This window comes from Coregonus lavaretus, assembly GCF_964263955.1.
Source record: "Coregonus lavaretus genome assembly, chromosome: 13".
NCBI lineage: Eukaryota > Metazoa > Chordata > Actinopteri > Salmoniformes > Salmonidae > Coregonus > Coregonus lavaretus.
Genome location: NC_140000.1, coordinates 26,247,509 through 26,269,634, shown reverse-complemented (window position 1 = coordinate 26,269,634; position 22,126 = coordinate 26,247,509). Strand labels below are relative to the sequence as shown.

The following is a 22,126-nucleotide window of genomic DNA, read 5'->3' as shown; positions in this document are numbered from 1 at the left end:
GTATTAGTAGACCTACCTTATCTTAACAAGTATGAATACATTAGAATGGATGACATTCTGTATAGGGGAAAAGACAATGAGCAAGAACACATGCTGCCAAGGTTATTAGCAAGTCAATTATTTATTTTTCTGCAATTTTACTTATAAAAGTTCTATAATCTAACCTGAGAATAGCAAGGCTGCTACAGGGGATAGATGTTGGTAAATGTTGTTTTTGCCATTTCGAAAAAGAAAACAAACATAAAATTAACTACACCCAACAATTTCATTTCGCTACCTTATTTATTCTTTTCACAATAATTGACCGTGCTCACGTCCCACTAAATGTGTAGAATTCTACTGCAAAATAAACTATATCAATCGACTTTGGCTATATTCAGCTGAAGAGCAACAGTTCTGAGAGACAGTATCGAGCAAAACAGGATAAAAATATTTATTCTGCACTTACAAAGCACAAGGTCACAGAGTAGGAGAGCTTGTCGAGGTGGAATTATTGAGTATACATTACTTTTCGCAGGGTTGAGTATTAGGGCTGCTTTGCTGATTCCGGAGCCAGACAGTACATGGCTAAAACTCCCCGATAAGGGACTAAAACACTAATTTACCTATTCCAATTTCCCCCAAATTCAGAACAAAATACATGTTGCAAATTCAGTCATCATCATCATCATCACCTTCATATTGCCTGTTGAATGCATTTCAACTTGGTTATTGTCCTACAGAGTGAAAGAGTGTCTGAGATTAAATCTTTTCCAAGTTTTTATTAGCATCCATTTCTGTTTGCAAGGAGAGGAAATTCAGAGCACAGATACGAAGTGCAAGGATGGGAAGTTTCTCTGTTCTTGGTTTCTATCTTGAGCAGTGAGTTGGTTCAGTTATTCTCTCCAGAGTCTTTTTCCCTGGGTGTATTGAGCTCCATTTGATGTGTTGGTTACAAAAATAAAAGCAAACGCTAGACATGAAACTTGTGGTTATTCTTACACATATCAAGACACAGATACATCATACACACATTCGCAAAATATATCCAAACTTCTGTAGCTGCTAAATTTAGCTTAGCAGTGGTGAACTCTATGCGCTTTCGCTTACTCAAGAGTGAGTTTAATGTGACAATGTTGAAATTAAACTTGGTAGTGTCTGAAATGGCACCCTATCCCCTACATAAATCACTACTGTTGATCAAAAGTAGTGCACTAAATAATAGTGTGCCATTTTGGATGCAGCCTGTGATACAGGTTCCACCCCGAAACATATACATTTACACTCACTTTATATGTCAGGTGACATTTCAAGAGGTCAACCTTTCTCTCCGAGGCAGTATCAGTGGTCTATCAGATGCCCTACAATCTCACCCGGCCACAGTCTCAAACCAGCCTTAAAGAGTATGTGTATTAAATTGCATAATTGTAGAAAAGGGCCAGGGTACAAAGTAAATTAATTATTGATTACCATTTATTTTCCCACTAACGCCAGTGGCCATTGGCTTTACTTCAACATGAAACATTTATATAACGTTGCATGGATGCTATTTTAAAAACAGTTAATGCTAGCAATGTAAGACTGTTAAAGACTGTTAATGCTAGCAATGTAAATTGATATTGGGCAAAGCACAGCTATTCCTCTTGGTACAGCAAAATTGCATCCTTGAGATTCAGTGAGCTCCAAAAGTAATGGGACATTGACACATTTGTTGTTTTGGTTCTGTACTCCAGCACTTTGGATTTGAAATGATATAATGACTGAGGTTAAAGTGCAGACTGTCAGCTTTAATTTGCGGGTATTTTTTTATCCATATCGGGTGCTGTTTAGAAATTACAGCACTTTTTGTACATTTTAGGGGACAAAAAGTATTGTGACAAATTCATTTGTGTATTAAATTAGTCAAAAGTTTAGTATTTGGTCCCATATTCCTAGCATGCAATGATTACATCAAGCTTGTGACTACAACTTGTTGGATTCATTTGCTGTTTGTTTGGTTGTGTTTGATGATTACGGATAGTCCTGAATGAATCGTGAATAATGATGAGTGAGAAAGTTAAAAAAGGCATAAAGTATGAAAATGTATGCACTCACTAACTGTAAGTCGCTCTGGATAAGAGCATCTGCTAAATGACTAAAATGTAAAATGTAATAAACATCATACCCCCCCCAAAAAATGCTAACCTCCCCTGTTATCGTAATGGTGAGAGGTTAGCATGTCTTGGGGGTATGATATTTGTGCCTCTAACTTTCACTCATCATTATTCAAGATTCATTCAGGACTATCCATAATCATGGTAGCATCCACATGAATGTAGAAGTGTTTAGAAACATATTCTATTCTAATTTACAATAAAAGTGACTCCAAAATGACCCAATGCATTATTTACCATTGATTTCTATTGGGCACAAAATTATCTGAAACACAATCCAAACAAACAGCAAATGAATCCAACAAGTTTGTAGAGTCACAAGCTTTATGTAATTATTGTGTGCTAGAAATATGGGACCAATTACTAAACTTTTGACTACTTTATTACACAAGTGAATTTATCCAAATACTTTTGGTCCCCTAACATGGGGGGGGGGGGGGGGGACTATGTACAAAAAGTGCTGTCATTTCCAAACAGTTCATTTGATATGGATGCAAATGCCCCCAAATTAAAGCTGACAGTCTGCACTTGAACCTCATAGTCATTGTATAATTTCAAAGTGCTGGAGTACAGAGCCAAAACAACAAAATGTGTCACTGTCCCAATACTTTGAGCTAACTGTATATTGGTGTCACTTTCAAAAACACCTAACAATATTGCCAACTATCAAGGCATTCTTTCACATGGTGCTGCAATTCAGCTGTTTATTTGTACCGTGTTCTCTGTTCTACTGGCTGGTAGCCTACCACACTCATACATAATCTATTCCTCTAGGATACATGAGCTTTTCTAAATGAGTCTCTCCAGGCATATTGTTAACAATACAATAACTAATAAATTTTATCCGCTAACGTAACAAAATGGTAATATGAACTTCAACCACAAATACAGACTAAAATAAATGCATAACGACAGTTAAATTAAGAACATGACTGAAGAATGGGGAAAACAACAACGTAACTCAATAAAATCTCCAACGTCACAGTCCACAGGTGAAGAACTAAATAAATATAGAAAGGGAAGGAGGAGTTGTGCAGAGGGTTTCTCTGGTGGTTGTGACCTCTTCTCTCTCTGAGACACATGTCTATTGTCTACACGGTGGCTTCTTTTGTCATTTCGACTGGTCCTGGATCAGTCAAGTGCAGCCAACAAAGCAGCAGGAGCCTGCCAAGAGTCTCGGATGCAGCCTCAAAGATGAGGCCAGGGAAGACTGTCTAACTGTCTGCGACTGTGAAAAGGACTGATTCTTCAGTAGCTCGTTCGTTTTGTTCTGTTCCTATGTGTCATCTCCAGTCTGCCTCATCCTCCTCTTCCTTCTACCCATCCCGCTCTCCCCATCTCCCTCGTTCATTGTGGCGGCGTCTCGCCCACGCTCTCGATGCCGTGCTGCTGGAGTTGCGCTCGGAGAAGGGCATTCTCATTCTTCAGCTCCTCGATCTGAGACAAACAACAAACAATGTCCGCCAATGAACAACAATGGGTGACCTCAATGTAATCAATAAATTAGCAGCAACTTAGCAAAATGCAACGTCAACTTCTAGGCCTCACTTGTTCTTTCAATGATTCTAGAACTAGACAGAAATGTCTGTTGTATAAACTTTTCAACAAAAGTTTTGGACAATCCTGGCCATAACATCCATCTGTTTTAAATCTCAAGGTACTGTCCTATCATCTCAGCTTCTCCTCTGGGCTAGCACACACTCACTGCCTCTCTCTCCCCCACAGGACTGGAGACTGTTCGCTTCTGAGCATTAGAATGAGGACATGAAGAACGGTGCTTTGGGATTCAGTAAGAAATGAAAGGCAAAAGACTCTCCATATAAATCTATGCTATAACTTCATTTTGACAATGTAAAAACGGCACTTCGGTCGTCAAACGTAAAATGAACGTTAAATGTAATGAAACACCTTCATTTGTTTGAACATTAACCCTTTTTGTTCACAGACATGTGATAGCCTGGTCCCAGATATGTTTGTGTGGTCTTGCCAACTCCTATGTTTGGCCTGACAATGACCATAGAAGTTGGCAAGACAGCACAAACAGATCCGGGACCAGGCTAGGCCTCTGATTCTTTGTGATAGCGTTCTTTCTAGGCTGTTTTACCTGCTGTCTGCAGAGCTCGTTGTCCACCTGTACTCTCTCCACCTCTTTGACACCGTCCAGGAGCCTCTGGTTATTCTGACGGAGCTCTCGGATGTAGTCACATGCCTTAGACAGGATGCCCCCTTTACTCTGGGGGAAGGAGAGAAGAGTTCAATAAGACATCCTGCCTTGTGGACCCCAGGAAGAGTAGCTGCTGCTTTTGCAACAGCTAGTGGGGATCCTAATAAAATACCAATACACGCACAAGTGTTTAAATGAATGCAAACTGCCCCCCCACCCCCCCCCCCCACACACAATTGAATCCCATTCAAAATCATATTTTCCCTAAGCCTAACCTTAACCCAACCCCTAAGCCTAATATAGCCTTTATACAAGGGAGGACCGGCAATATGTCCTCACTTCTCTGAATTTAAGTTGGTTTACTATTCTTGCGAAGACTTCTGGTACTCACAAGTATACTAAAATGTGTACACACACACACACACACACACACACACACACACACGACAAAGCTGCTGAGAGTGCCTTACAGAGTGACTTACCGCCCCCGTCTTAGTGCTGTCTATGTTGCAGTCGGGGATGATTTTGGAGAGCGTGACGATCCAATTGTTGATCTTGTCTCTCCGCCGCCTCTCAACTGTTGAGACACACAGAACAGGTTCAGAGAAAGAGGTGAACAATAGGGATACATACGGGGAGTGAACAATAGGGATACATACGGGGAGTGAACATTAGGGATACATACGGGGAGTGAACATTAGGGATACATACGGGGAGTGAACATTAGGGATACATACGGGGAGTGAACAATAGGGCTACATACGGGGAGTGAACATTAGGGATACATACGGGGAGTGAACATTAGGGATACATACGGGGAGTGAACATTAGGGATACATACGGGGAGTGAACATTAGGGATACATACGGGGAGTGAACATTAGGGATACATACGGGGAGTGAACAATAGGGATACATACGGGGAGTGAACATTAGGGATACATACGGGGAGTGAACAATAGGGATACATACGGGGAGTGAACAATAGGGATACATACGGGGAGTGAACAATAGGGATACATACAGGGAGTGAACATTAGGGACACATACAGGGAGTGAACATTAGGGACACATACGGGGAGTGAACATTAGGGATACATGCGGGGAGTGAACAATAGGGATACATACGGGGAGTGGTTAGTGTCTACATGGATATTTTTCTCTGTATGCCTTGAATAGTCACTTAGCTAGACATGTGACATTGTGGGAACATCTGACAGTTCAACAGTACCCTCTAGTGGTTGGTTGATATACAACATTTAATTCCCAAAAAGTGCTTCTACAGAGGGATTTGAGAAGTCTCTGGGATTGAATTAGAAAAATTATATATTGTTCACTTAATGTCTTTGGCTTCAAACATAAAAAAAGAAACATTAAAACATCATAAGGTGCACCTCATTTAAAAATAAATTCAACAAGATATTGTATACAGTACATGGCCAAAAGTATGTGGACGCCCCCTCAAATTAGTAGATTCAACTATTTCAGCCACACCCGTTGCTGACAATCGAGCACACAGCCATGCAATCTCCATAGACAAACATTGGCAGTAGAATGGCCCGTACTGAAGAGCTCAGTGACTTTCAATGTGGCACCGTCATAGGATGCCACCTTTCTAACAAGTCAGTTCGTCAAATTTCTGCCCTGCTAGAGCTGCCCCAGTCAATTGCAAGTGCTGTTTTATGAAGTGGAAACGTCTAGGAGCAACAACGGCTCAGCCGTAAAATGGTAGGCCACACAAGCTCCCAGAACGGGACCGGCGAGCGCTGAAGCGCATAAAAATTGTCTGTCGTCGGTTGCAACACTCAATACCGAGTTCCAAACTGCCTCTGGAAGCAACATCAGCACAAGAACTGTTCGGGAGCTTCATGAAATGGGTTTCCATGGCCGAGCAGCCGCACACAAGCCTAAGATCGGCTGGAGTGGTGTAAAGCTATCTGTCATTGGACTCTGGAGCAGTGGAAACACGTTCTCTGGAGTGATGAATCACGCTTCACCATCTGGCAGTCCGACGGACTATTCTGGGTTTGGCGGATGCCAGGAGAACGCTACCTGACCAAACGCATAGTGCCAACTGTAAAGTTTGGTGGAGGAGGAATAATGGTTTGGCCTAGGCCCCTTAGTTCCAGTGAACGGAAATCTTTAACGCTACGGCATAAAATTACATTCTAACTTTGTGGCAACAGTTTGAGGAAGGCCCTTTCCTGTTTCAGCATGACAATACCACCGTACACAAAGCAAAGTCCATACAGAAATTGTTTGTCGAGATCAGTGTGGAAGAACTTGACTGGCCTGCACAGAGCCCTGACCTCAACCCCATCTAACACCTTTGGGATTAATTGGAACGCCGTCTGCGAGCCAGGCCTAGTCGCCCAACATCAGCGCCTGACCTCACTAATGCTCGTGGCTGAATGGAAGCAAGTCCCCGCAGCAATGTTCCAACATCTAGCGGAAAGCCTTCCCAGAAGAGAGGAGGCTGTTACAGCAGCAAAGGGGGTACCAACTCCATATTAATGCCCGTGATTTTAGAAGGTGTTCGATGAGCAGGTGTCCACATACTCTTGGCCATGCCATGTATCTTGGAACACAGAAGGAAAGCACAGAGTTGCATGGTTAAGATATCTTGGCTCTAAGAGAACATTAATCAGGGAGGATTGTGGGTGATGTAGGCCCTTCCCTTTGCTCACCTTCATTGTGTTGAGCTCTCCTCCTTTCATCTCTGGGTGTCCGTGGGCCATCCATTTTCCTACAGACACAAACAAATAGAACATTTCACATATTTTCAAAACCCGGGAGTCTTCAGTCCACCTCCATACAAACAGGTGCAACTCTTCAGACTAAAAGAAAAATCTTCAGACTACAGCGCTCCACGCAACTAATCCAGTGCAAAAATTCCCCACCAGAACTACTATCTCAAAGCACCTGACCCCTTTACAATTACACACCACTCAGGCACCAAAACCGTACTCTGCAGGGGGGGCCGCCAAGCACCACCTTAGGCAGCCGTGCTGATCTGAAGCAGCCGTATGTGGCAGCATATGCGGTAATAACACCACATTGGGGCTGACAGCGAGACGCAGTGACTGGAACTACTGTATTACTGACGGCCGTCTGGACAGGCAGATTTCTTGGAGGTGTCGGAGGTGTACGTGCCCTTCCCCGCTATACCCCAGAGAGTCTCTAAGGCGCAGGCTTCATTATGGTCCTAAATTGCGATGTTGTCACATTGGTGTCCAGAGTAAGGCTAATGACAACTGTTTCTCCTGTGTGTGTGTGTGTCTTCCGCTAGGTATTCTTTAATTAAGTTCCTCATACATGACAGCCAGATGAGCTCATGAAGGCACTGGAGACGAGATGCGCAGGGCCGCGGCAGTAAACTAATACAATTTTCGACAGCACTTACCTTGACAAAGCTTTAATCCGTCTAATGAATTGTGTCATAAATTAAACCAAAATGGCTGGTGTTCACACAGTGCACTTACCTTTTTCACATCTAATGAGTAAAAGCAATTAAAAGCAAGATAAATCAAAATGGGCTGTTTTTACTTTAACCTAGCTATTCAAGGTCTTACAGAACAGAACAGAAACAACTCATGGCAATCAGGACTACCATCAAAGAGTACACACATCTTCCAATGCTAAATGTAGCTTAATCACATCAAGGGTCTAACATATTCACCGGGGAATTATACTAAAGGGAGGTGGTATGATTGTTCTTTCTTCATTGTGGTATATGATCTAGGCCTAATTTGATTTGTTCATTGGTTGCATGGGGAGGGGGGATGTGGAAGTTGTCCTCACCAGTTTAAACCGTCATGTTGCAGCATCTCGTTTTCGTCTCTGCGAACGGCAGGTAAGCGGTGGAAGTTTTCATTTAATTTCATTTATTTGCACAGATCAAATATGCTCAGTCATGGATTAGTTTATGCATTGTTGATGTAAGAACAAATCAAATACACAAATTATCACACCCACAAGAAAAACATATGGAAAGGGAGAATTGAATGCAAACCACAGAAAAACAAGTCCTCCCTAGACAGCAGCACACACTGCAGTGGTATCCAGCCCTTTTAGACTGTACATTTATCAGTGAAGTATATAAAAGCTTTAATGGTAGCCAAAGAGAACTGGGGAATCACTGCAGCCCGACACTAAACTAGACATTGGACTAGTCTTGTACGAACATCCCACACAAAAGCCCCAAGCAGCCTTAAGAACTTGGGAAGAGTCAAGATCAGTCCTAATAACAAAACCATACCCCAACACCTTACTGTGTGCAAATTGATGGCCATCCCCTTTACCCAAAGCTATATTGTAAATGTATTTTTTCGGAGTATAAGTGGTGTAAAATCTCCATGTTGTTCCACAGGCCCGAGAATAAGAGTTCATCACATACAGGCAGGGAAATGACCAGGCAAGGCATATCCACTTAGTCCAACAAATTAGATTTGAGAGGATCATGTGCTCGTTCTGGATAGCAAAACAAGCATGGCATTATGTAAAATAAAATAAAAAGCACTTTGGACCTATTCTTCCAAACCATTTCCCTTATGTGCAGAACCCTTGAAACACAAGCTCATAACAAACACACAACTCCTCGTTTTATATTCAAACACTTGCCTGGCACTCTCCCTTCTAGATTATATGTTCAGTTTATGGGCATGTTTCCAATTTATTCCCACCCCTTGGCTCTGGGCATGCCGTATGCCTTTATAGAAAAATAATACGCACATTTACATTCATTTCCTAAATTAACCAGAACACTAATGTCAAATTAATTAACTGACACACATATCATTAATCATGAATTTGTCATGAGAGATCATTTAGATTTTCAGCATGGATTAACCAGATTGAACAGTTTGGTTTTGATTCAGTGTTACTCATTCAAAATAGCTTAATCACATGATAATGATATTAATGATTGTGAAAGAGAAACAACTGAGGAGGAAGTAGGCAAGGAAGGGGGAAACCAGGGCAACAAGGACAGGGACATGCACTAACACAACACCCCTGTGATGATATCATCCCATCCCAAGAGAACAGCAGAGTGCTCAAGGAAACTACACACACACACACACACACGCAGTGCTGTCTGACCCAGGACCAGGTCTGGCTCTTGCTCAACCCAAATCTCTATGGAAGGGAATAGGGGGATTCAGTTCAACTTTACTTTCCGTTTTTGGAGAAAATAGTCAATACACTATTTTTTCAATAGTCAATATCAGTGACTTTTAGTGTTCCAGTCTAACTGATACAAGTAAAGTAAACAAACTCTTAGAAGCTCTAGAAAAATCCTGTCAAATGACTTCTTAACAGGTCATTATTGATGAAAGGTTGAAATTATCGCATAACACCTAGGTGTATAGGCTAGTTCCTACTTGGAAAACATGTCTGACATGCTTGTGGAAGATGAACGTAAGGACCGTGTAGGTAGGTTTTTGACTGCTTAACATCTGGAGTGGCTCAGACTGCTGTGTGCATGGGCTCTCCTTTCAGAGTCCCCCCAAAATGAGGGACATAGGAGGAGAGTAAGAAGCAGTGTGGTTGATACTCACTCAGGGTAGGGGTGCGTGCGCGGGGCTATGGTTCGCTGTGTGCCTGTCTGCAGGACGTCAGGAGGGGTCATCATCACGTAGAACTGACCTGTGGGAGAAGAGATGACACGGGAATGAAAGAGAGAGAGAGAGAGAAAATGGGGCAGGTTGGAGACTTCAGTGACAAAGTCTTAAGGGAGAATTTGGTGAGTGACACAGGAATCTTGCACTGAGACAAACCTCGTGGCTGAGGGGATGAACAGTTAATCTCTCTCAGTCAGCACTGTGTCACGGTACTCAAATGTCAATTTGATAAGTGGTCATTCTTCTTTATGTCTGTTTGGACTTGAACCAAAAATGAGGGACAGTATTTTTCCCTCAGAAGACTGCTAGCCTAGCGTTAGAAGTAGCGGTAGCGCTGACTCACCCCCGGCCTGTGTGGGGTCGGAGGTGGTCTGCACAGACACAGTGCCATCGCTCACAGCCGTAGGTGAGAAGTAGGCGAAGCGCGTCTCCCCTCCCAGCGTCTCTCCCACGGGGCTACCCCCATTACTGAATGGGTTCTGGATCACAGCCTGACGGGGGACAAGGTGGGAAGGGTTAGCAAGCCCTACTGACAACTAACGTACAACACGATATTACTTGAAAATAATTCATTACAAGTGACATATATAAAAGTGTCCTGATTCGTGCATAACAAAAATATACAGATAACTTGTATAACGATCAATAGTTTGATTGAACCATGAATGTCTACTGAAGTATGTCACGCTCGTTAGCCATTAGGAACTGTGTTATTGTAAGGAGTAACAGTAGCGGCCTTGGTTCCTGGTGTTCTGGTACCTACCTGGGTCACTGCTTGAGGAACACCGGGGAAGGCGGCCGTGGAGACCACGCTAACCGGCCCTCCCTCGTCGTCTCTCCCCTCCAGCTGCTGGTCAGTTACCTGGACAACGCGGTAAGTCACCTGAGGGAGACAGAGAGAGAGACAGAGACAGAGAGAGCGAGAAAGAGAGAGAGGGAAACAGAGAGATAGAGAGAGAGAGAGAGACAGAGAAACTGGAGTCATTAATTCTACAAGAAAGAGCTTGGGATGCCTTCTAGCCTGACCACTGTCATTTCAATGTCACTTTGTGTTTTCAGTACTTGCAGGTTGCTTACCTCATATTGAGGTTCAAACCCTAGGCTATAGTATTTAAGCCCTTGCACATCGAATGATACTGCTAGGCCTATAAGTGATCCACACACCCAACATATGATTATATTGCAGAATGTGCCTGATTCAATATAAAAACAGCCAGGTCCAGAAAAACACTTGTTTGTTTCAAAATAATCCGGTTTTGTACCCCTTAATCATGTGACTTGCCTCCTGACTAACATGTGACACCAGCCGCATGACAAACCAGGAAGGGGATTGGAATCACATGATCACTCACACCAGCTGTGTGTACTCCAAATGAGCAGCGAACGGACCAGCTCAAACTAGCTTCATCCTTCACCTAAAAATTGGTTTATGTGAAGATAACATCCACTCTGATAATCCACAAAAGCATAGACGTAAACATTGACAATTAACCAACCAATTTGACGACCCAATGCTACATCCAAACCTGTAGGCCTATATCAGTGTCCTGGCCGGTTCTGCTGTCTGGGTTCAAAGCGAACGCACACAAGGCTCTCAATTCAACGGAGAGGCTAGTGTTGAATACAGGGTTTTCCATTTTGTGATTGATTCTCTAGTGGAGGGATGGGCAACTCCAGTCCTCTGGGGCCTGCGTGGTGTCACACTTTTGCCTCAGCCCCAGCTAACACACCTGACTCCAATAATCAACTAATCATGATGTTCAGTTTAGAATGCAATTAGTTTAATCAGCTGTGTTTGCTAGGGATGTGGAAGAAAGTGTGACACCACTCCGGCCCCTGAGGACCAGAGTTGCCCAGCCCTGCTCTACTGTGAGTGAGTGATGCAGTAAACTGACCTCATACAGTAAAAACAGACTTATGTGAATTCAGCTAGTTCAATGTTTCTAAAATCAGCACTGTCTACAGAGTAAGACCACTGCAGCAATCAGTGTCAATAAGGAATGTCCCTAGAGTATATGTCAATTAGGAATGTCCCACCAGAAAACTGCCAAAACGCTGTTCACCGAGACACCCACCTGACCACCCTCAGAGCGGAACTGGTACTGAATGTTGTGGTCCGCGAATGCCTGGGCCTGCTGAATACTGCCTATGGTAACAGCAGTCTGCTCCCCTCCCCCGTCTCCTGAGAGAAGGACAGTGGAATGAGAGGATTGATAGAAGAGAAAAATAACACCCAGATATCCTTTGACGAGAAATTAGTGAGGCAAGGAGCATCATTGCAAAAAGCTAGTTCTAAAACAATTTGGCACTTGGGCATGTGTTTTTAGTCTGTTCTTTGGTTGGTTTTTCAAGAGGATGTCTGAAATATGTCAGTACTTTGAAATGTATGAAAGAGTCAGAATGGTGAACGTCTGTGCCATGGCACACACAACCCAACATAAATTCTTACCTTCTAATTGGATGACCTCCTCCTCTTGTTTTTCGTGACTAAGAAGACATAAACAAGGAGAAATTCTAAATATAGGCAAGCAAGGTCTAGCTGACAAGGTTAATATAGAGTAGGGGATATGGCAGTACAAATACACTAGCTAACTACATTTTCAGCTATATTCCAACAAGATATGTCAAGAGCAGATGTGCATACATCATCTATCCAGCTGACAGCTAATCATTGTTAGTGCATGCCATTGCATTGAAAGTGAAAAGTAGAAAGCTTGCCAATTAGCTAGCTAGCAAAGATAAGTTATGAATGACATTCACAAAATAGTAACATAAGCTGGCAACTCAATTTACTGATGTCAAGGTAGCCTTAAAGCTAGAATCCTTCAATTGAAACAATAACAAAGTGTTCACCCCGCCTAGGGCTGTGGCGGTCATGAAATTGTCAGCCCGTTGATTGTCAAGCAAATAACTGGTCGGTCTCACGGTAATTGACCATTCATTAACAAACACATTTTGCATTTCCTGGCTTCCACACATAGCCTACAAGCCACTGATGTAGACCTTTGGAACATCTACATTTTAAAAATTATAATAAATCCATGTAATATAGCCTACACCATCACAATAAATCCATTATTGATTTCAGACAGGTCTAAAGAAACATGATATGAAGAAAATGTAGTCTATTTCAGAAGAACAGAATAGCATAGTCTGAGTTGTCCTTATGTTAGGGACTGATCTGGCTATGCCATATGGCTGTGGGCTACACTAGTTCATTTAGCAGACAAGATTTGCTTAGAATTCCATGGCATTATTTTAGACAATTTTATAGTATGAAGAATACAATTGACCATAGCTGAATTAAATAGAAAGAATATTTTCTCCAAACGATTTGAGGGAGTGTGCACGAGGCTATTCTGTGTTGAGCGGTTAACAAAGAAACAGCTACTCCTATATGCTTAATTTAGAGTTATTTATGCAACTTTAGTTGTGATACAAATGTTGGGCTATATGTTTAGATTTGTAATACATTCTAAGGCTGCATGATGCGACTAATGATGATTTGAAAAAAGTTCAATGAAAGGCATGAGCTCTGCTCTATTTTTTGCATAGGCTGCACACACTTCATCAGTCTCTCATTCACAATTTGACAAGCACTTGATAATGCCTCAAATTTCCCAGCAGCATCCCCTTTGGTTGGCCGTAGCCCCCCCTAACAAAATCCATGCATTTTGCGGCCACTGGCCATTGTGCCCTTGGGCTGAATATAATATTTATAATTCCCTTCTCCCGGCTGCGTGCCGAAGCACCTATCACTCACATGGCTCTCCGCCACGTGATCGGGTCTTTCTCACAGGCTACAAGTGAAGAGACATCGGGGACGCAACTGCGCTCGTCCTTATCCAATTCTGAGGCGCATACTGAAGATATGGGAAGAACTGTCCACATTTACTTTACGTCAGCTAACAAGATGAGTAGGCCTAATGAACAGCAAAAGCACTAGTCTATGTCAATCGACTATCCCCCATAGTACAAAAGTTGACCTATTCTATTCTTTGCGAGAAATAAATATTCCAAACATAGTCTGGGACAGTTGTGGGATGCGATAGATCCCACATTAATACAAACACTACCATAAAATAAAATAAAATGTTTTAAGCAATGAGCCTGACGCAACAGATGAGAACTTTTAGCTTAAAATGTTGATAGTCTATTTCTTCACATTTTAAGCGCAGCAATGCGCACAGGGCAGTAGGCTATAAGCGCAAATGTTCCATTAGCAAGAAAACCCCATTCTCAAAAGTGACCACAAATGTAATTATGCATGTGATGCTTTTATTATAAAGGTGCATTTTTATGGTGAAAATGATCTTCCCCAAACTTGAAACTCACAAGCTGCCTGTATGCCAGTTAGGCTCTACACTCGTAAAGCGGATGAATGTGCTTCATTTTAAGAAGTTATTTGGCCACTTTAGTTGTGATACAAACCTTATCAAAACATATAGGTCTATGGACTAGCCTACATGAGGTGTGCGACTATGATTTGAAAAGGTCGCAAATAAAAAAGCATGTGCTGTTTCTTGCCTTAATCTGGGCATCATTTACAAGTGATAGGCTAATATTGTCACACTATTTAATCTAGTCTTTACACATAATAAATAATTTATGTGTCAAATTTGTTTTGATTTAGAATGGACCATTATCATGCACCTGTCTCGAAACAGGGGCAGGGTAAAAAAATACATGTCATCTATGCACTTAAATGGCGAATGGAGGACGCTTTTCCGTGGTTCATTTTCATACCAGCCAGGTAGGCTACACTCCTGTTGCAAAGAGAAGCAATGTACTTAATATTAGGAAAGTTGATAAATAAATAAATAAAGTAAGCCTACAGATAGCTGATGGGATCCTCCTCTTTTTAATAGAGACCATCACTGTTTTCTCATGCAATTGCATAGCCTATAGAAATGTTGCGCAACATGAGCTCATGGGCTCTCATGAAGTGTTTGATTAGATTTTTCAATACATTTGCATTAATGTCAGAGTGATTAGTGGGACAACAGAGTGCTGAGTACCAGGCAGTTAGCAAGTTTGGTAGGCTACTAATGTCCACCATCAGCATCAGAACTTGGAGAAGGCTAATTACCGTAAGTAAATGGTCACATGGAATTTGACTGCCTTCATAACTCGTGACCGCCAGTGTGGTGTTAATATGGTCACCTTAACAGCCCTAACCCCGCCTCTGATTTGGTAAAAAATTAGGGATGGGCCTGGAGAAATGTAACCACTCTCAAATTCATAGACAGAGCTATGGATGCCATGACTGACCGTCCATATCATCAAAATTATAGTTTTAACCATGTTGAGGCTATACAGTGTTTGCTTACATTTACATGGTTTACAAACATTGGAGTAAAAACAAGTTTATATTTTGGGTTCTGGTGGGGTAAGACAGTTTAAAAGGAGCTACATGTAGAATTTTTGCATTGTAATTTCAGAAAATGTCCATAATATATCTGCATTAATAGCAGAATGATAGTGTTTTACAACATTTTTCACAAATAAATAAATTTGGGCACAATACAAAATCACATTCTAAAATGCAGACTTTCTACACAGATATTTCACTGGATGTATAAATGTGAAGCCTCCGGTTGGCGTTTCCACTCACTACCAAATATGGTGATGAGAGGAAGCCCAGTGGCCGGCAGTGCGAGAACATTCTACAAATGTTCTCATTGATTAAACATTTGATCTCCATACAGTTTTTGGTTTCCAAAACTAGAATCTGTAACAAACAGAGTGGACTGTGTTTTGTACACTTTACCCTTGGCCCCCCAAAAATGTATTGCGTTGTTTAGGAGTGCAAGGGCGAATTGAGTTATTGCATACGCACACTTCACAGAGTAGGCGTTCCCTAACGGAAATACGCAAATAAATGCTAGAACACGACAATAGGATCTCACAAGCTCGTACTTGGCTCTTCCCATCTCCTTGCTTGTTCTGCCAACTATGATTAATTTGCTCCCATTGGAAACGACAGGCTCTGGTCTATCTTGGGTTGGTTATAAAAATCTTTGCTTTCTATTTGACAACAAAAGCCAGACCGGCTTCTGTTGTCAAGATGGGAAAACTGCACCCTCCCTCTAGTGGAAAAAGTACCCAATTGTCATACTTGAATAAAAGTAAAAGATACCTTAAAAGAAAATGACTCAAGTAAAAGTGAAAGTCATCCAGTAAAATACTACTTGAGTAAAAGTCAAAAAGTATTTGGTTTTAAATATACTTAAGTATCAAAAGTAAATGTAATTGCTAAAATATACTTAAGTATCAAAAATAAAAGTATTAATAATTTCAAATTCCTTATATTAAGCAAACCAGACGGCACCATTTTTAAATTTTTATTATTATTATTATTATTTACGGATAGCCAGGGGCATACTCCAACGCTCAGACATCATTTACAAACGAAGCATTTAGAGATGGCAGTATCAATCTCAGCTTGTTACCTGTATAAAAGACACCTGTCCATAGAAGCAATCAATCAATCAGATTCCAAACTCTCCACCATGGCCAAGACCAAAGAGCTCTCCAAGGATGTCAGGGACAAGATTGTAGACCTACACAAGGCTGGAATGGGCTACAAGACCATCGCCAAGCAGTTTAGTGAGAAGGTGACAACAGTTGGTGCGATTATTCGCAAATGGAAGAAACACAAAATACCTGTCAATCTCCCTCGGCCTGGGGCTCCATGCAAGATCTCACCTTGTAGAGTTGCAATGATCATGAGAACGGTGAGGAATCAGCCCAGAACTACACGGGAGGATCTTGTCAATGATCTCAAGGCAGCTGGGACCATAGTCACCAAGAAAACAATTGGTAACACACTATGCCGTGAAGGACTGAAATCCTGCAGCGCCCGCAAGGTCCCCCTGCTCAAAAAAGCACATATACAGGCCCGTCTGAAGTTTGCCAATGAACATCTGAATGATTCAGAGGAGAACTGGGTGAAAGTGTTGTGGTCAGATGAGACCAAAATGGAGCTCTTTGGCATCAACTCAACTCGCCGTGTTTGGAGGAGGAGGAATGCTGCCTATGACCCCAAGAACACCATCCCCACAGTCAAACATGGAGGTGGAAACTCCCGTGTGGCGCAGTGGTCTAAGGCTGTGCCACTAGAGATCCTGGTTCGAGTCCAGGCTCTGTCGCAGCCGGCCGCAACCGGGAGACCCATGGGCGGCGCACAATTGGTCCAGCGTCGTCCAAGGTAGGGGAGGGTTTGGCCGGCAGGGATGTGGGTTCGTTTCCCACGGGGGGGCAGTATGAAAAAAAACCTGTATGCTTTCACTAACTGTAAGTCGATCTGGATAAGAGCATCTGCTAAATGAATAAAATGTAATGTAAATGAAAGATTATGCTTTGGGGGTGTTTTTCTGCTAAGGGGACAGGACAACATCACCGCATCAAATGGACGATGGTCAGGGCCATGTACCATCAAATCTTGGGTGAGAACCTCCTTCCCTCAGCCAGGGCATTGAAAATGGGTCGTAGATGGGTATTCCAGCATGACAATGACCCAAAACACACGGCCAAGGCAAAAAAAATTCCTTCTTTAACCGGTCTCCTCCCCTTCATCTACACTGATTGAAGTGGATTTAACAAGTGACATCAATAAGGGATCATAGCTTTCACCTGGATTCACCTGGTCAGTCTGTCATGGAAAGAGCAGGTGTATACTCATATTAGGGGTGTGAATGTTTAAAACGTTAAAACGTTTACACAAAGTTGGGATCCTTAACATTCAATAACATCCCTAACCAAAAAAAGTTGTTCTGTTTTTCAGTGCCTTAGACCGCTGCGCCACTCAGGATCTCAGGTATATGATGTCTTGGTAATCTGCATCTCGCAATGCCTCGCAAACTCACCAAAGTAGCCTAAAGTTGGCCTCTTCCTCTCTGTTTTTATTTAAATTACACAACTTTCCCCAGGCCTTTAATGGCTTATCGTCTAGTTGGGCTATAACAGGGAAAATAATGTTTTGTGATCACTGCACTGTCACTACAGACCCGGGTTCGATCCCGGAGTGTTTCACAACCGGCCATGATCGGGAGCCCAATAGGGCGGCGCACAATTGGCCCAGTGTCATCCGGGTTAGGGGAGGGTTTGGCCGGGGTAGGCCATCATTGTAAATAAGAATTTGTTCTTTAACTGACTTGCCTAGATAAATAAAGGTGAAATAAATAAATATATATACACTACCGGTCAAAAGTTTTAGAACACCTACTCATTCCAGGGTTTTACTTTATTTTTTAAACTATTTTCTACATTGTAGAATAATTGTGAAGACATCAAAACTATGAAATAACACCTATGGAATCATGTAGTAACAAAAAAAAGTGTTAAACAAATCAAAATATATTTTACATTTGAGATTCTTCAAAATAGCCAGCCTTTGCCTTGATGACAGCTTTGCACAGCTGAAAAATACAATATGTTTGGTTATGGAAAATATATTTCACTGCGGTTTAGACGGTACAATGATTCTCTACACTATAGTTGCTTGTTTTGTCACATCAACTGAAATTAGGCGAATTATTATAATTTTAGCAACCAGGAAATGGTGGAGCGATTTCTACATAGTGCATCTTTAATTTACAAGTCCAAAAATGGATGTAGTAACTACATTCCAGCTGTAAACTAGCAAGTTAACTTTGTAAGTTATATCTCTAACTAACTATCTAGTAAGCTAACTAATGTTAGTTCAGTGTTAACAAAACTGATAGCCCTAGCTAGCTAGGTACCGTTAGTTTAGTTAGCTAACGTTAGCTACTACTACTAGCAAGATTTAGATTATTTACTTAGTATTGTAAATTAACTACCGTAGATAACCGTGTTTGCATGAAATGCTGCAATCGTTTGCTATACTCTAACCCTTTTCTAATAGGATTTTCTATCTTAGCTGTGCAAAAAGATGACTAAAATAAACCACTTTATTGAATCTAGTATATACTACACATAATCAAGCTGTTTTCTAGAAAATGGAGGCCAGGCCTTCGCTTGCTAGAGGAGACGTCCATACATGATGGAGAGGAAGTGGAGGGCATTGTATTACCTTGTCGCGGTGTCCAGACTCTGTTCGAGGTGCATATCCATCAGGGTTGAAATAAAATGTGATATTCAGTGACACAGACGCGTAGATGGAAGTGCTGATCACGGGAACAAACACTCGGGTCATGTGAGAGAGACAGTCCAAGACACGTGAGGCATATATCGGACTCGAAGTTAAAATGGAGACCGCTGCCGCTGGCTGGGGTTTATGTCGCTCTCGAAGCTTTCGTTCTCACCGTTTTACTCGCACTGCTAATTTGAGTCTGTGTCGTCAGGATAGCAACTTGGACTGTTGGAATTGTTTCGTTGCAAGGTTATGGCACAGTAATTCGTCGAATAATTTCGGTAAATGTTTTGTCACGCTCGGTTTTTTCTCCTCTCAAAACCTCTGCAGGAAACCAGCTTCTGTCGTGTCTCACAAAATATGGAGTGGACCATTGGTGTTAGCGCTTTTAATTCCCCGCCCTGCTCTGCGTCTATTTTTGTTCAACTTTTGATCTTGGAAGAGGAGTATGTTGAAATGTGTTTTATGTACAGTAGGCTACACTGCAATGTTGATTTGATGTGCCCCTGTTTGAAATGAATTTTCAACCTTCTCCATTCCATTCTATATATTGCGTGTCAACATTTGTATTATTACACAACATTACAATTACACCTCTGTCTACATTAATGTCTGATATTTACAAAGATGGTTTAGAAACTGTGTTCGGAGTCCAAATCAAGCTCATGTGACATATGATGCTGCTGATAACGTTGGTTTATTCAGGTGAGAGCTGAGATCGAATCCGGGTTTTTGCTTTAACCACATGACTACCACGTCAAAGGAAAGTGAAATACAATAACAAACAGTACCATTTGTGCTGCATTGAGCACTTTGTAAACATTGAATAATCAATAAAAATCGGGTGCAAAGTCTACCTAGACAGTGGTTGATATATAATAGTTACATTGAAATAGTTACATTAAGAGGATATGTGTAGGAGATAATTCTTCCACTGATATTTTCCATTGACCACCAAGGAACATGTTGCATATTTGATATGATTTAATAAAAAGTTTTAGATTGTGCATCTTAAGGCTAAGTTAATCTTAGAACCATAGGATCGTATGGTTCTAACGATGAAGTTAGCCTTAAGACTACTTGCCGACACCAAGGAACTTGAAACTCTCGACCCGCTCCACTGCAGCCCTGTCGATGTTAATGGGGGCCTGTTCAGCCTGCCTTTTCTTGTAGTCCACGATCACCTCCTTTGTCTTGCTCACATTGAGGGAGAGGTTGTTATCCTGGCACCACACTGCCAGGTCTCTGACCTCTTCGCTATAGTCGTCTCATCGTTGTCAGTGATCAGGCCTACCACTGTTGTGTCATCAGCAAACTTAATGATGGTGTTGGAGTTGTGCTTGGCCACGCAGTTGTGGGTGAACAGGGAGTACAGGAGGGGACTAAGCACGCACCCTTGAGGGGCCCCAGTGTTGAGGATCAGCGTGGCAGATGTGTTGTTGCCTACCCTTACCACCTGGGGGCGGCCCGTCAGGAAGTCCAGGATCCTGTTGCAGAGGGAAGTGTTCAGTCCCAGGGTCCTTAGCTTAGTGATGAGCTTTGTGGGCACTATGGTGTTGAACGCTGAGCTGTAGTCGATGAACAGCATTCTCACATAGGTGTTCCTTTTGTCCAGGTGGGAAAGGGCAGTGTAGAGTGTGATTAAGATTGCGTCATCTGTGGATCTGTTGGGGCGGTATGCGAATTGGAGTGGGTCTAGGGTTTCCGGGATGATGATGTTGATGTGAACCATGACCAGCCTTTCAAAACACTTCATGGCTAACGACGTGAGTGCTGCGGGACGTTAGTCATTTAGGCAGGTTACCTTAGCTTTCTTGGGCACAGGGACTATGGTGGTCTGCTTGAAACATGTAGGTATTACAGACTCGGTCAGGGAGAGGTTGAAAATGTCAGTGAAGACACTTGCCAGTTGTTCCACGCATGCTCTGAGTACACGTCCTGGTAATCTGTCTGGCCCCGCGGCCTTGTGAATGTTGACCTGTTTAAAGGTCTTGCTCACATCGGCTACGGAGAGCGTGATCACACAGGCGTCCGGAACAGCTGGTGCTCTCATTCATGCTTCATTGTTGCTTGCCTTGAAGCGAGCATAAAAGGCATTTAGCTCGTCTGGTAGGCTCGCGTCACTGGGCAGCTCGCGGCTGGGTTTCCCTTTGTAGTCTGTAATAGTTTGCAAGCCCTGCCACATCCGATGAGTGTCAGAGCCAGTGTAGTAGGATTCAATCTTAGTCCTGTATTGACATTTGCCTGTTTGATGGTTCGTCTGAGGGCATAGCGGGATTTCTTATAAGCGTCCGGATTAGTGTCCCACTCCTTGACAGCGGCAGCTCTAGCCTTTAGCTCAGTGCGGATGTTGCCTGTAATCCATGGCTTCTGGTTGGGATATGTACGTACGGTCACTGTGGGGATGACGTCGTCGATGCACTTATTGATGAAGCCGGTGACTGAAGTGGTTTACTCCTCAATGCCATTGGATGAATCCCGGAACATATTCCAGTCTGTGCTAGCAAAACAGTCCTGTAGCGTAGCATATTACCTCAATTACCTCGACTAACTTGTACCCCTGCACATTGACACGGTACCGGTACTCTCTGTATATAGCCTCGTTATTATTATTTTATTGTGTTTCTTTTTTTCTTACTTTAGTTTATTTGCATCTTTTATAGCAAATATTTTCTTACTGACTTTTTTTAAAATTCTGCATTGTTGGTTAAGGGCTTGTAAGTAAGCATTTCACGGTAAGGTTGTATTCGGCGCAATTTTTTTATATTTTTTGACATAAAGGTTTGTTTTCACCTCATACAAGCAGTTTATAAAGATGAACTGCTCCTTTAATTACACCATGAACTTCACCCTAGTTGACCAAGAGTGGAACACAATTCCTGGGTTTTATGCTTGTTCTCTGTGATTGGTTACAGGTCACTTTTGCTGACAGTCTTCAAGATTCACATAATTCAATTGGTTCCAACAATGGGCGGTCCCGTTTAGACCCGCCTTTCTTTTCAACGGAATCATTCTAAAATCTTTCCGACCTCTCCTGCCTTACCGTTCTCCTAGCAGCAGGATATTATGGTGGCAGCACGATCGCGAATTTTCTT

General features: G+C 42.2%; 1 protein-coding gene across 5 annotated transcripts; it reads right to left on the bottom strand.

The window, feature by feature from the left end:
* Window positions 1–97: 97 nt before the first annotated feature.
* LOC311140294 (upstream stimulatory factor 2-like) lies at window positions 98–20,436 on the bottom strand. Of its 5 annotated transcripts, none has more exons than XM_084175280.1 (11): window positions 18,972–20,436; window positions 12,366–12,403; window positions 11,992–12,095; window positions 10,680–10,799; window positions 10,260–10,407; window positions 9,854–9,941; window positions 8,097–8,135; window positions 6,983–7,041; window positions 4,767–4,873; window positions 4,237–4,365; window positions 98–3,569 (listed from the first exon to the last, which is right to left on the bottom strand). In XM_084175280.1, the coding sequence occupies exons 1-11, from the start codon at window positions 19,010–19,012 to the stop codon at window positions 3,480–3,482; spliced, it is 963 nt and encodes a 320-aa protein (XP_084031406.1). In that variant the 5' UTR covers window positions 19,013–20,436; the 3' UTR covers window positions 98–3,479. The 5 variants fall into 5 exon arrangements, with proteins under 5 accessions (XP_084031406.1, XP_084031407.1, XP_084031405.1 ...); XM_084175281.1 differs by having other exon boundaries at window positions 4,779–4,873; window positions 11,992–12,098; window positions 18,972–20,435; XM_084175279.1 differs by having other exon boundaries at window positions 11,992–12,098; window positions 18,972–20,434.
* Between the last annotated feature and the right edge of the window lie 1,690 nt (window positions 20,437–22,126).

Coding starts and splice junctions, on each gene's coding strand:
- LOC311140294 (XM_084175279.1), bottom strand. CDS start 19,012: ATGGATATGCACCTCGAACAGAGTCTGGACACCGCGACAAG. Junction 7,042..8,096: donor CAACATGACGGTTTAAACTG/GTGAGGACAACT, acceptor TTGTGTCTGTAG/GAAAATGGATGGCCCACGGA. Junction 3,570..4,236: donor ACGAGCTCTGCAGACAGCAG/GTAAAACAGCCT, acceptor TGTTTGTCTCAG/ATCGAGGAGCTGAAGAATGA.